This window comes from Lycorma delicatula, chromosome 4 (genome assembly GCF_047948215.1).
Source record: "Lycorma delicatula isolate Av1 chromosome 4, ASM4794821v1, whole genome shotgun sequence".
Lineage (NCBI taxonomy): Eukaryota > Metazoa > Arthropoda > Insecta > Hemiptera > Fulgoridae > Lycorma > Lycorma delicatula.
This window is the reverse complement of record NC_134458.1, coordinates 13,561,251-13,576,858: the sequence shown is the minus strand read 5'-3', so window position 1 is coordinate 13,576,858 and position 15,608 is coordinate 13,561,251. Positions and strand designations below refer to the sequence as shown.

The following is a 15,608-nucleotide window of genomic DNA, read 5'->3' as shown; positions in this document are numbered from 1 at the left end:
AAGAAGTATTATAAGATGATAAGATTATATTATATTATAATATTCATAATTTAAGATACAGTAAGAATATTATATTTATAAGTACGCTAAATATCTTTAAAGAGATTATTATTTGAAATTAAACAAATTGATAATAAACTTTAATTGTGGAAAGAATTTTTTCTATTTATCAAAATAGTTAAATACATTGTATTGCAGAATACTTGGTTTCTGAATGAGCCTGATCTTACAAGAAAAGAGTAATATAATGAATGCCCTGCACAGCGACTGTCTGCCGGATGCAAACAAGCTTTTATTTTCATCGTGCGCACTGTACACAGTGTTTAACTTAAAAGATATCCCATCACTCAGTAGTTTACAATAAATGCATATATTGGGTTGAGACAGGTGAAATAATGTGGAAGATATTGGTACGATTGGAGCTGGAGTGGGGAGGACTATTTATTGCCTGAATATTTGAGAAGTGCTAGTCTACGTCATACAATTCAATCTATATCATATAATTAGACCCATAAAAGGAGATGAAAATTTAATAATATTTGGAGATTGGAAAGGCAAGGAAGGAAATATTGTGGGTGAATACGGGCTGGGCAAAAGGAATGAAAGAGGGGACAACATAGAGTTTTGCACGAAGTATAATTTAGTAATTGCCATCACCCAGTTTAAAAATCATAATAGAAGAATATACACATAAAAGAGCCAGGTGATACTGCAAGATATCAGATAAATTATATCATGGTTAAGCAAAAATTTAGAAATCAACTCGTCGATTGCAAAACTTACTCTGGATCAGGTATTGATAGCAACCATAATTTAGTGATAATGAAATGTAGATTGGGGTTTAAAAACCTGAAGAAAAGGAGTCAGATAAATCGGTGTAATTTAAAGAAATTGAAGAAGAAGAGGTAAAGAAGGTTTTTGAGGAGAACATCGTAAGAGTTCTGAGTAAAAAGATAAAGTAGAAAATGTAGAAGAAGAATGGGAGAATGTTAAAAAGGAAATTCTTAAATCAGCAGAAGCGAACTTAGGCGGAACAAAGGGATCTGGTAGAAACCTTGGATATCAGAGGATGTATAGCAGCTGATGGATGAACGTAGAAAATATAAGAATGCTAGTGGTGAAGAAAGTAAAAGGAACTATCGATAATCAAGAAATACTATAAGCAGGAAGTGCAAACTAGCGAAAGAAGAGTGGATTAAAGAAAAGTATTCAGAAGTGGAAAGAAGAATGATCATTGGTAAAATAGACGGAGCATACAGGAAAGTTGAGGAAACTTTTGTGGTATATAAATTAAAATCTAATAATGTGTTAAACAAAGAAGGTAAACTGATTTATAATACGAAAGGAAAGGTCAATAGGTGGGTGGAATATATTGAAGAGTTTTGCAGAGTAAATGAATGAGAAAATGGTATTATAGAGGAAGAAGAGGATGAAAGTATAGAAACAATACTGAAATCTGAATTTAAAAGAGCATTAAAAGATTTGGATGGCAGAAAGGCTCCTGGAATAGTCGGAATACCTGCAGAATTACTGCGCAGTGCAGGTGAGGAAACGATACAAAGATTATGCAAACTGGTATGTAATACTTACGAAATAGGAGAAGTTCCGTCAGACTTCAAAAAGAGTGTTATAATCATAATACCAAAGCAGGCAGGAGCAGATAAATATGAAGAATACAGAACAATTAGTTTAACTAGTTGTGCATCAAAAATTTTAACTAGAATTCTGTACAGAACAATTGAGAAGAGAGTGGAAAAAGTGTTACGAGAAGACCAATTTGGTTTCAGGAAAAGTATAGGGACAAGGGAAGCAATTTTAGCGCTCAGATTAATAGCAGAAGGAAAATTAAAGAAAAACAAACCAACATACTTGGCATTTATAGACTTAGAAAAGGCATTCGATAACGCAGACTGGAATAAAATGTTCAACATTTAAAAAAAATTATTGTTCAAGTACAGAGATAGAAGAACAATTGCTAACATTTACAGAAACCAAATAGCAACAGTAATAATTGAAGAACATAAGAAAGAAGCCGTAATAAGAAAGGGATAGGGAACAAGGATGTTCCCCATCTCTGTTACTTTTTAATCTTTACATAGAACTAGCAGTTAATGATGTTATAGAAAAATTTAGATCCGGAGTTAACAGTACAAGGTGAAAAAAATGAAAATGCTACGATTTGCTGATGATATAATAATTCTAGCTGAGAATAAAAAAGATTTAGAAGAAACATTGAACGGCATGGATGAAATCCTACGCAAGAACTACCGCATGAAAATAAACAAGAACAAAACGTAAGTAATGAAATGTAATAGAAATAATGTAGATGAACCACTGAATATAAAAATAGGAAGAGAAAAGTTTACGGAGGTAGAAGAATTTTGTTATTTGGGAAGTAGAATTACTAAAGATGGACGAAACAGGAGCGATATAGAATGCCGAATAGCAGAGGCGAAACGAGCCTTCAATCAAAAATATAATTTGTTTACATTAAAAACTAATTTAAACGTCAGGAAAACATTTTTGAAAGTATATGTTTGGAGCGTAGCCTTATATGGAAGTGTAACTTGGACGATCTGAGTACCTGAAAAGAAAAGATTAGAAGCTTTTGAAATGTGGTGCTGTAGGAAAATTTTAAAAATCAGATGGGTGGATAAAGTGTCAAATGAAGAGGTGTTGCGGCAAATCAATGAAGAAAGAAGCATTTGGAAAAATATAGTTAAAAGAAGAGACAGACTTATAGGCCACATATTAAGGCATCCTGGATAGTCGCTTTAATATTGGAGGGACAGGTAGAAGGGAAAAATTGTGCAGGCAGGCAACGTTTAGAATATGTAAAACAAATTGTTAGGGATTTAGGAAGTAGGGGGTATACCGAAATGAAACGACTGGCAATAGATAGGGAATCTTGGAGAGCAGCATCAAACCAGTTAAATGACTGAAGACAAAAAAGTCCATGTCGAGCGTTGACCTTTGAACAAGAATGCGTGATCGTGTGTTGTTTGTTAAAGGCCCCTACACACCTTCCAATCCAATCCGATCCGATATTCTAAATGTAGGATGAAAATTGTGTAGTGTGTACGTTGATCGTCCTAACAAAAAAGTTGGAATCTGATTTAGGATGGTCGGACCGTCTTCCCCATCCGACTAGCCGACTTAAGACAGACCCCCTCCACTTTCCTTCCTAGATCGGATAGTGTGTAGAGCAGACGGGCGTCGGTTCCGATTAGTAGTCTGTTTTTTTCAATTTGAAGTATTTATTACAATACAAACAACGTGCTAACCTTATGCTAGAACATATATATTGCTGGAAATTTTCAAACTCAAACAAAGAAGCACTGTAACCGTAAACATAACTTTTTTTTAATGATTGAGAAACGTACATGGCACATTTTCTATGAACGGCTCTACCATTCTCAGCAATTCCATCAAACACGTTCATTCATTCGTAAAAAAATTCGGAAATTGTCCGAGTTCAATTGCTTCGACAATATCGAATGGGTTAAATTTCTTTCTTTCCTTTTGCCACTTTTTTACCCAAAATTTCCTTTCTGGTGGGGGATTTTAGAGGATCGACAATGTTGTAAAAGCAATCCCAATTTTTTGATTTTTCGACAAAAACAGTGCCATTAAGAGGGTGTTATCAGGTCGGAAGTCTCAGTGGTACTGACTAATGACGAGATCAGAAGAAAGAAATTGTAGAGTGTGGATAGCGATGTTCTCTCCTAAATTGGAGATCGGATCGAATTGGATCGGAAGGTGTGTAGGGGCCTTAAACTACCGGTTCTGGGGTACTGAAAACCCGTGTATTTTCGTTGAATCTTCCCTATACCCACAAAAAGTAGGTATTTGGTGTACGGTTTCAAGGTGACGAATAATAGGACCTTTTTTTTTAAAAAAAAAATAATAATTTATGGACGCTGCCGTTTACCAAGAAATTATCCATTAGTTCATAGCCTTATGCAAGAGGATGCTGGTCTGCTGGTTACGATAGGACAGCGCCATACAGCTCGCTCTACTACGAAGATGGTGCAGGATTTTTTTGGTGGAAGAATTATTTCTAAAGATTGTGGCCACCAAGATCCACGACCTGACTAGTCCAAACTTCTTTCTGTGGGGTTACTTAAAATTGTTTATAGGAGCGATCCACACACTCTACAGGAATTTATGACAAACATTACCGATGCCATCCAGGAAATAGACAGAGTACAGCTAGCAAGAGTAGCCAGGAACATGGTCAAACGTGTGTTAACAAGTGCATAGTAGAGGATGGATGCTATTTTTTACACCTTCTGTAAATTATGTGTTTGCCAATAAACTATTATTTATAGACTAAACTAAAAGATGGGGCCTCTTTTAAGTTAAATATTCTGTAGTTAAAACCAAAAAATATAGTTTTATCAAAAGTGTAATGGGAGTTTGTTTCCGAAAATTTTGATTAATATTCGGGGTTGGCATCAAAAAACCGCATTGTTATGTACTTTTGACTGAAAATAATCTTTATTAATGAAATAGAGTAAAAATACTGATATTATTTTCAGTGAAAGAATAACTGAGTTATGGCGACCTGGACGCACAACAAACGAAGCTGCAAACGTCAGCGTTGAAAAATTTATACAGTGCTACTTCAGTAAGCCAATACAAGGCGATACGTGCGCCTTAACTTTACGCTGGATTTTTCTTTATCGTTTTGTGTACGATAAATCTTGATTTTATACTTCGTTTAATTTCGTTTATCAGTTAATACGAGTATAAACTTAGAAACGAAAAGTTGTCAATAGGTACATGAATTACTATGTTACTTTAGTTCGTGTAAACCACAAATTTTCTTCTAAATTTCCCCCACCGAAAAGTAAAATAAATAGTCAATAATTTTTAAAGAAAAGTCTTAACAGATTCCATTGTGTTGTAAAATCACTATTTTAATTTATATTTTCTAATCGCTTGAAAACTTGAATCGTGTTAGACTGGCAAGAAATGTTAAACTAGTCAAAGCCTTTCTTTTAAAGAACAAATGGAAATTGAAATCTAGCTGTAAATAGCTACGCTTTGAAAAATTGATATTATTTCCGACATTATGGTTCAAGATGGCTCTGAACACTTTTCTGATTATACTTTAAATAATAAACGAGATTACACTATCCTGAAAACAATAAAATGAAGAGGTAAACAAAACTCTTAAAAAAAGACGTTTAGTTCAACTACATAAATATTGCTCAACATGGCTCATTGAAGTAACAGAAATATTAATCATAATATTTGGGGGAAAATCGTTGTTCTAACGCGTAAGTGAAAATCCATTAATTTTATTACCCGCAGACCTGTATCAGAAATATAGGAGATTTCACTTCTTTTTAATGTCAACTTATATATTACGGAAACGTATTGGGCTTTAACAGAAATCGCGGCTATAACGTAAAATAATTTGATTTATTTTTTAAACTGACTTTTCCTGTATTACCAAATAACTTTTAACAGTTTATGTTAAAATTTTACGTAATTACAATTAGTTATATCTTTCTAATTAATGGGATTTTCCCGTTAGCTTTTATCGAACCCAAGCATAAACGGATTTTTATATTAACTATAATATATTATTATATCTTAGTCCTGAGATAATGGTAACTATTTCAATTTCTTCAGGGAGTTTCTGGGTACGTCTGTTGTTCTCTCACCACCCTATTTCAATTCTTAACCTCGATTCTTTTTTCTCTGGATAGGTACTTTGGACCCTCCGTATTGGCTTTTCCAAAACGTAATCGCCGTAAAAATTAAGAAAAACCTAGCCCTATTCTTACAAGGCTTTATCAATCCTGGCCATACGCTTAGCTCCGACTGTATCGCCGTTGTGACTTGCCTACCGTTGTTCTGCTACCAAATGTTCTTCCCGTGGTACTATAAAATTTAGCTGATGCAGTGCCAATTATCATTGTGGACGCCCACAGGCTACCCTCTTCTGTAATTTTTCGTCATAGCTCTGGATTTAGTGCTGTACGTCGGTCGTCATTCCCAGCACCCGATCAAAATCCAACAAACCCTTAGCATGCCCGCCCGAGAGAAAAATGAATCGATCCTTTCCCAGCCATTGTGATTCAACCGAGAGCAAAGCATTTTTGTTAAGACCCTACTACTAGTTGCGGAAAAAGCCAACATTACCCTGGTAAATTTATCTCCATCCAGCCAATTCACCACACGAGACAGAAACACTTCATCAGTGAGTAACCGGACCCAAGGACTTTCCCGACCGGGGAACACCCTCAATGTTATGTTGAAGTCCAGGTCTGATTTTTGGAGCGCAAAGCAAAGGCTATTTCCATAAATTCAAATTGAACGATGAGACTACCCCAATAGATAAGAATTGACACCTTGAAGGGGTAACACTACTCCATCCTCAGATGATAATGGCTACCATTACCATCACAATTATAAAACTTAAACGAGTGCAATGAAATTTTAACTTTGTCTCCACGTCAACAGCTAACCATCATCTTTGGTTCCATAGCACCAAATACATGTCAGATTTCGCACATGTATCTACAACCAAACTACGGGCTCTCTGAATTTATTGTCCTATGTGACATCTGTCTTCCAACCTGGTTAGGTACTATAGAAATTGTGTCACCGACCCTGTTCTTACCTCTAACTCTATCTGGTAGCCGGAGGACAGCTGCTTTCTTGGTGAGGATTACTTGCATGGAGAATGGAGACTGCTTTTAGATTATTTAGATATTCTTCATTCTCTCTAAAAGTTGCACAAATAATCAAACTATCTTTGCTTAAAATCTAATCATAAAGTTGGATCCAATTGAATAGTTTATTGGTTATCCAGATATTTCCATACTTCACACATCTTTGGGTTTTGTCACAAAAGTTTATTCTCTTCTAATGAGGCTGTAGACCTACCAACAACTGATTTTCATTTGTTTTCTTGCTTTAAATCAAACCTGAAAAGAAATGATGAAAGGATAACATTGCCAATGCGACAAAGCAGCTGAAGGAGATTTTTAAGAATGAGCTCTAGGAAATTGTTAAATTTTATAATCATTTGCAAAAGTCTGCAGCTGCTAAAAGAAACTATTTTGAAGAAAATATAATTTGGAAAAATATGCATGCGTGTGTGTGTGTGTGTATGCACAAATATTATCATATTTTTTTCATAAACCACATTGCACAATTTAATAAAAATAAATAACTGCACAATGTTTTACTCATAATTTTAATCTTTTTCACACACACACACACACACACACATTACATTTCATTTCATATATTAGCTATCCAGTGAATTGATCTGTTTATATATATATATATTTACCAAACAATGTTTATTTTTTAATTTTTAATATTTTTATTACTTTGCAATTTTATAATATATCATATTTGTTCTTTCATTCCCACATGTGATGTGTTCTTTATCTGACTCATATGAGGTATAGATCACATATATATTTGTCTTTTTTTAAATGCAGCTTATATGTCAGCTGCATGCACAAAATGAAAAAATTAATTAAACTTCAAGTGGAGACTTACAGTAAGGAAAAATATAGGAATTAACTAATTAAGCTGTCAAACAAATGAATTTAGTTATAAAACATAAATAGACACATATTTACCTTGTACTCTGCTCTATAATTATTTATATTATTTAATAAGCCCTAGATTAATTTCTACTCATGAATTTTGATGTTTAATGGTTTTTAGTTACAAGATGGCAAAGTGTACAGCATTAATTACCCATTTTTTTAGTTTTTAATACTGAAGTAGTCATTTTATGATTTATTCTTCAACAAAATAAAAAGTAAACAAACTACACAAATTGCAAACATTTTGTTTTAAGACTACTCGTTAGTACTACCTTAGCCTTTTATAGTAGTTGATGGAGAGTACTGAATAAATAAATTTAGGTTAATAGACTAACAAAATGGATCCTAAATATTTATAATTAATGTTAAACATATTTCAACAATAAAATTTGTTTTATTTATTATAATAATGCGATGAAAATTTCTACCAAAGCATAATTATTGTTGGGTTTTCTAATGAAATTATCAGTTGTTACTGGCTTTGTGTGTGGCCAGTCACAAAAATAGATTTGTAGAGCCTGTCATTCCTTATAAACTGTATAAATAATGCTCACCAAAAAGTTCCGCTGTTTCATAGAATAAAAAAGAGAATTAGAAGGTTAGAAATGACTTACTAAAAATGAAAAAATAATGAATGGAAGATCTTTAAGAGAAAGGTATCCATTTTACAGATACTGATTTGTAGAGTTTTTCTACATATTTGTACATAATTTGTAATGCTTTTACTTACAAAATTTCTGTCAACTTTACACTTCCTGCTCTAGTCTTACTTATGACTATGACCTATGTAAAGCATCTGAACTAGTAAGAAGCACTAGCCCTCCTGAAAAGTTGCTTTCTCTTAGAATAATATACACTTGTAGTGAATAAAGTGAAGGTGTCAGTTGTAGAGCAGAATGATCACTTACATTTCAGTAGGCTGGGCATGTTGATGTGTAACAGTACATTCTGCTAAATAAAGAAGGTAACAGGAAACCACTTACTTTCTCTTTTGCCTAATTATGCCTGGGATGGAATGGTTGTTATTCTTGAGAATGTTAATGTTATTTTTAAGAAGTGACTTATAACTTAAGTCAAATTACCTATCACCATTACATTTATGCACTAAACATACATTTTAATTAAAGGTTTGTTATTGCATTGCCACTTTTTTTTGATGCAACTTCTTTGTCAAAAAATGACTTATGAAACATAATAATACAATGTATTAAACAAAAAATATGTCTGTTAGCGAGCGAAGCGAGCATAGGTTGTTTAGATTATGTTGACTCCATGTACTGACAAATCGTATGTATATTAAGGATAATGTATATAATTTACTCTCACTTCGCTCGCTAACCTTGTCTAATTAATGTTAAATAGCACATAATAGCGTACAATTTGTCAGTACACAGAGTCAACATAATGTAAGTGTTTTGTCATTTTTATTTTCATTAAAAAATGTGCTTTTTCCACCTTAAATAAGCATTATTATTCATTTTCTCATGAAAGCTGAAGAATTTGCATCAAAAAAAGGTGAACATATACCGACGGTGTGATAACAAATGTACCAAATTAAATTCTAAAGACCAATGTTTGTCAATTACCTGTAACTTATGACAAATTCAGTGATTTGTACAAATAAAATAGTTTTTCTCACTTGAATTCAGTTTGAAATTTCTTTATGGACACATAAAGTTGGATTAAAAACATTTTCAAGGAGGATACTATTTGATAGATTTTTTTACCTTGATTTGCTGAAATGAACAAAGATAGCAATTGCCCAATAAACTCTTAAAATTTGGCTTCTTCAAATAACAAATCTTAAGCTAAAAATATCAAATGAAATCATACAAGTTCAATTCAGTCAAATAATATTTTATAGTGACACATATAATGCATTTGATCTTAAAAACCTTTCATTATATCTTCAAGAGAAGACCATTCTCAGAATAATTAAAAATTTTTGTTATAAATGAGTGGTATCATAAATTTTTTTTTGTTTTTTTATAAAATAGTGCAGTGATATGCACTGGATCTCAAGAAATGGAAAGTGTAATATCAGGGTTATACATTTTTTTTTAGAAGAAGAATTTCTACATGTTTATTTATTAATTTAAACTCTATAGTATTTTATGTTGTATTTTAGTTTTGTATTGAATATTTTACTCATTATTTTTTTCTTTTTACAGATGGCTTTTCTTCAAAGTCGATCTATATCATTGGTGGATATGTACATAGACAATTCTGAACCTTCTGAAAATGTTGGTCAGATACATTTCAGCCTTGAGTATGACTTCCAGAATACAACACTTATACTTAGAATCTTGACGGTACATAGAATTGGTTATTAAATCATTGCATATTGAATAATGAATCTTCTTTGTTATATGTCACTAAATTTAATTTTTTTACGGCAAAAAATAAAATGATTAATGTAAATTTTTAAAAAATGTATTCAGTATATATGATCTGTAATTCTGGTTTTAAAACCTCTAATAGACTTCTTGAAATCAGGTTAGGTAGGTTGGATAGATTTTTTACCATAAAGTGGGTTACTGTTTTAACTCCCACTCCCAGCTTATTTTGGATGTACAGATTAGTGTAAAACCATTAATCTAACCCTGCTGTCTAACATGACTACATATTTTAACAGAGAGTTTCTTATAAATAGAAAAACAAAAGAGATATGACAGATGGAGCTTTAACTAAATGTTTATACTCATTTCTAAAACACCAGCAATAAAATTATGCTGTCCTATTCAACCATATGTTGTAAAATGTTCTTAATTTGCAACAATCACATTGTCAGTCATAAGTAAGACAACCATATTTACCCCTACTTGTGTTAACTGAAAAACAGACTTTTTCAATTTATCAAAAAAATCATTTTTCAGTCACTTATGTTATTCAGCTAAAAATCCATCAGCTAAAAAAAGTCAAGGAAACTTTAAGTTTTATAAATATTCAATTAGGTATCTCTTTGTAATGTTTGTAGAGTTTACTATGTTAACAATATTTCATGAATTCACTGACTGACTGACAAAAAATATGAATTCTGTATTTTACTAGCATAAGTGTCTGCAAACAGGATAATTCTAGATTTAGTTGAGATGAAGGTAGTGAATTTAACATGCATAACTCATATTTCTCAGATCTTTTAATCTAGGGTTTGGATTACCAAATTCTAAATAATATATGTGATAAGTTAATTAATTTTCCAGTATTTAAAATGTTAAAATTCTGTAAATTCTGCACTTTAAATTTAAATTAAAAATAGTAATATATGCGTAATAAGAATAATGAGTGAAATAAAATGAAATCAAATTGTAATCATGATATTATTCTTTGATTAGCTTATTAAAAATACGGTTAAACTTTTCACTTACCACATTGCACTCTCTTACTGTAACCTATATGTTATAATTCTTGAACAATTGACATCTTATAAGGAAAATAATTTAATTTTATCTTACTTATATGAGTTTATTTATGTGAAGTATTTCTGCATCGACTTCTGCCTCTTACAAAAGTGTCCTCAGTGATGGGGAAAGACCTATCAAAAATTTTATGAATTTTATCCCCATATAAAATACTGGATTGATTGCTTCTCATGCAAGTATAAAAATGGTACGGTAGAATTTATAAATAAAAATATATGAATTTATCACCAAATTTAAAAACATACATTCTTTGTAAGTTAACATATTAAAATACTCCTCATACAAAAATCTTGCAGATACTAAACTGAGAAACATAAGCTGTGTAAGACAAGCAAGCAAGAACTGGGATGAGATATTGTGCGCATACATCATTACCTACAAAGATCAATGAACATGTCTACTAAGTGAAGTGGTACAACATACAGTTTCATATTTGATGGGATACATTAATTTGTAGTTTTATACTACATTTCTCATGTCTATAGCACATGCAAAGCACCTAAGATATAAAAGGTACCAGTTCAAGTCGCCTTCTCTGACAGTTATGAGTTTATTTTATAGTCAGTCCCTGTGGTGAACAGAGAGAAGGTGTCATTTAACAGGGCTGAATATTACCTGCATTTAGACATGTTTGGCATGCTGTCATGCAACAATCTGTATATATATATATATATATATATATATATATTGTTACTGAGAATACATTTCTGAGGATGGGCTTATGCCTGAAAGCGCTCTAATGTAAAGGAAATAAAGTAAAAAAAAAAAGGTAAGAATGTTTCATTAATTTTGTACTTGGCAGATTGGCTGAAAAAAAATATTAATATATTTTATATATATGTAGTTAAAATTTAACTTACACAGGGATTATGGACTATAAAAAGATTGATACTAAAGGCCAACCAGTTCCTCCTATGGACTTGCAAGTCCATAGGAGGAACGGCCGCCAGAACGCATGCCGGGTCGTACGAGACCGTCCTGTACACTGATATTATACGCAGTAGGGATCTCCTGTGGACTCTCTGTAGCCTCGTTAAGTGTCTCTGTACTCTAACCGCCGAACTCAAAATTGGGGCCACGTACAGCAAGGCAGAAGTGATCGGTTTGTCTGGCATTTCACCCACCGTCATCGCATTCGGTCGCCCTAGAGTATAAGACCGAATGTCCTTGCCACAAACGGCTATTGTGTCTGAACACGGTTTAGCGACCAATATCCTAATTAGCTCCTAGAGCTTACCTAACTGCATGAGCGGAATAAGCGTGTTGCCCTACACCAATCGCTTGCGTATCCCGCAGCGCACATGTCATATTATACTAAAATGAGTAGGCACATCCCATCTACATACTAAAATATATGACTTGTCAATAAATAAAATTATTCCGTCAAGGAGAACAATTTGTTGCCACTCCTAGGTCGCTGAATGCCAGCAAGTGCCTGTCCACCGTATTATAGCGCTTGGAGCTATATTTGGCTAATGACCAGAGATTTCTAGAGGGTAGCTTCCCACAGCAAGCGGTAGGATTCATATATCCCTTAAACTACTGACCGGTTGAACAAAGCAACGGCATCAAGGAAATCCCACACATTCCGATAATACGGTTCACGCTACATTGACTCGCCGCTTATGAGTGACCAATTTTCCCCTTAACCTCTACGTTCCAGGGTGGCCAGAGATCTGGCCACCCCCAAGAACTGGATAGTCAAACATCATGTGTTCGTTCGATTGGTTCTCCCCGCAGACGCACAGCTTATCAGTTGCCAGGCGGAACCGAAACAAATATTGGTTCAAATTCACGTGGTTTTGGAGCACATGGACTCAAGTTGCCCTTAGAAACGAACTAAAGGCGTATAATCCCCCAAGTCCTGTATAAATCTATACAAGGACCTACCCTTAGTCGTAACATGCCATTCTTGCTGCAATGCTTTCATCATGAGGCTGTAAAGCCTCCTCCGCAGGCGGGAGATGGGCAACATTTCGAAATTTAGAACCGATTCATTGTGATGAACCGTTCCGCTCCGATACAGGTCCGCCTCGAACCGCATTCCAAATACCTCAGCCTCCCTACCTCTTCACAATCTCCACATGGCCGCCCGAATTTTCACCACTAAATCGACTGGGAGAGCCTTTCCCCAATACAGTGGTAGCCTCGTAAGAGATTGTTTTAAAAATAACAGTGCAGCTCGCAAAATCATGTTACCGGCCAAAGCCATTGCACATGCTGCCCAGTGTTCGATGCGGGTTTGGTGGTCGTGACCACACTTGGTGGTCGTTCCTAGATACTCTGTTTGTAGATGCTCCTGAGGGTGAAGCAGAAGTCGGCGTTAGGGCGGGAGCTATGACCTTCCCTGGCGTACGGGCTGTGAATCCATTGATATAGATCGAGTGATTTCTCGAATGGTACTGAAAAAGGCACCGGGGATTGACCAACTTGACCCGGATATATTATTCCATTTACTGCCTGTCATAAGAGAGCCGCTTGGTAGGCTGTTCTCGGGGTGCCTAAGCTGGGCCTGCTTCCCGACTTGTAGGAAAGTGGCTTTAGTGAGGGTGCTCTTAAAACCAGGAAACGTTCCTCTTGCCGGTAATCGGCAAGTTCCTTGCAAGGCTGGTTGTCAAACGGCTCTGGGAAAGCATTGAGATGAATTGTTTTTTAAATCGAGACCAGTATGGCTTCACGAAAGCCATACAAGGATTGCATTTTAAAAGCTGTTGCCAAGGTAGAAAGCGTCGACTTTAAATATGTTTTTGCAATTTTTATTGACGTAAAGGTTGCATTTCCTTGTGTTGGAATTCTATCCTCTATGAATCGGAACGCCGCAATGTTCCCGTAGCCCTGGAGGCCGTAGTATGTGACTATTTATCTAACCGTACGGCTCTGTTTACAGATCCGTACGGTTAGATAAATTAAAAATCTATAAATTAGATTTTTCACCTATTGTGAAAAATCCGTTACCAGAGAAAGCCCGCAGGGTTTCGTTCTCGGTCCCCTGCTATGGAACCTTGTATTCAACGGATTTTTGGGATTGGCATTTCCAGAAGGGGTCAGGGAGCAGGCTTTCGTGAAAATGACTGTCTCCTTTTAGTTGTTGGTAATTCTAGACCACAGCTAGAAGACCGGCCTTGTCAACCGCAGAGGGCTGGATGGACATTCAAAATTTAAAGATTTCTGTGCCTAAGCAGAAGTTTATGCTTCTCAAGGGCGCAGACAAATTATCGTACAGTCGTAACCCCCATATTAAATATAATGACTGGGTAATCGGCTGAATGAGAGTTCATGAGTACCTATGTGTTTTTTTTTGATGAAAGGTTTCTGTTTAGCAACTTTTGACAGCCGGAACCTGAACTGGCAGCGGTGGACTAGGCCGCTTAGGCCCAGGAGCGGCAGTTACCACGGCGAAGGAGATAGGCTTCTTAACCTTCTCCTCCAAAATAGTTTTGTGAAGTTCGCCAAGAGCTTCACCCGTCACCGACGTGAAACCCCTGACTCTCACCACCTGGTCAACCTTGCCCGAGAGCCTTGACCCAACCTTATCACGGGACTGGTTGGCACACTGGAGGCTTTCGCACTTCAAAGCCAGCTCAGCAACCATCAAACTACACACGGACAGGTAGGACTCGACTATCTGCCGACACTCCACCCAAATCAAAGACTCCTACTTTGAGGAGAATTTAGTCAATTCAGACCGCATCTCCTCGATCCTCCCCAAACCATCGGCCTGAGAGCTAGACCTCCCTATAGAAGGCTTCGCCCTAGAGACCTCTGGCTAAGGGCCGATAACCGCTCCACTGTCTCGACTTATCCTCAACTCGTGAAGAGGCGCACTAATTGCGAACTCCACAGACAAGCTCTCCCTGCACGGTTCCGATCGAGGTCTTCCTCTCACAATTCAACGCTTAGGCTTCAGCAGGAGTTTTTGTGCAAGCCACCATTGCACTAGGATGCTCCATTACCCTCGTGGAGACTTCCGAAACCTTCTTTTCGGTTGACTGGGGTCTAAGCGGTGATCTGCCGATCGACCTTCTCGCCTTGAAGAGATCACCGGCCACCAAGTCCTTGACCAAACCGACTAAAACGTCCAAGCAACCTCCTCCAGATTACTTCATAGTCGCTTAAAAATCAAAGCACTTACTGTAACGCCGCACTACGTTAACAGCCCGAATGAATATATCACCTATCACAATACCAGGTGAGCGTTCACAATTTCTTCCTCGAGCAAGACTGTCCGTTCTCACACAACCCGCTCGAGAAGCAAAATCTAAAAGATCTTAATGTAGACCTCCGGCGAGATCGAAGCGAAATCGCTCCCCGAACCTGCCGGAGGATCTGAAAAATTTACTGCCCTCATAAACCTATGAATTGGGGACACGAATCAAGCAAAGGAAACGTCCTTATTTAGCCGACAGTAGCACTCCCTTAACACACTACGCATCTGTGTAACCCCATACCAATGCAGGTTGACTGACAATCACTGATTTTTTGTCAGCCCTGACGACGTGAACGTAGGCACGCTGTAATTGTTGAAGCAATTCGCTAACGGTACCAGCAAGTTATAAGCACAGGGTCAGAGGCCGAGAAGCGATCAGGGCAGAAGTGATGGCCA

General features: G+C 35.8%; 1 protein-coding gene across 2 annotated transcripts in view; it reads left to right on the top strand.

Annotated features, from left to right (window-relative positions):
* Syt7 (Synaptotagmin 7) overlaps positions 1-15,608 on the top strand; it is a 401,588-nt gene that overhangs the window by 307,532 nt on the left and 78,448 nt on the right. For both annotated transcript variants that reach the window (XM_075362357.1, XM_075362356.1), the window contains exon 5: positions 9,755-9,895. In XM_075362357.1, coding sequence (XP_075218472.1) covers positions 9,755-9,895 — 141 coding nt within the window. The remainder of the gene's footprint in view (positions 1-9,754; positions 9,896-15,608) is intronic.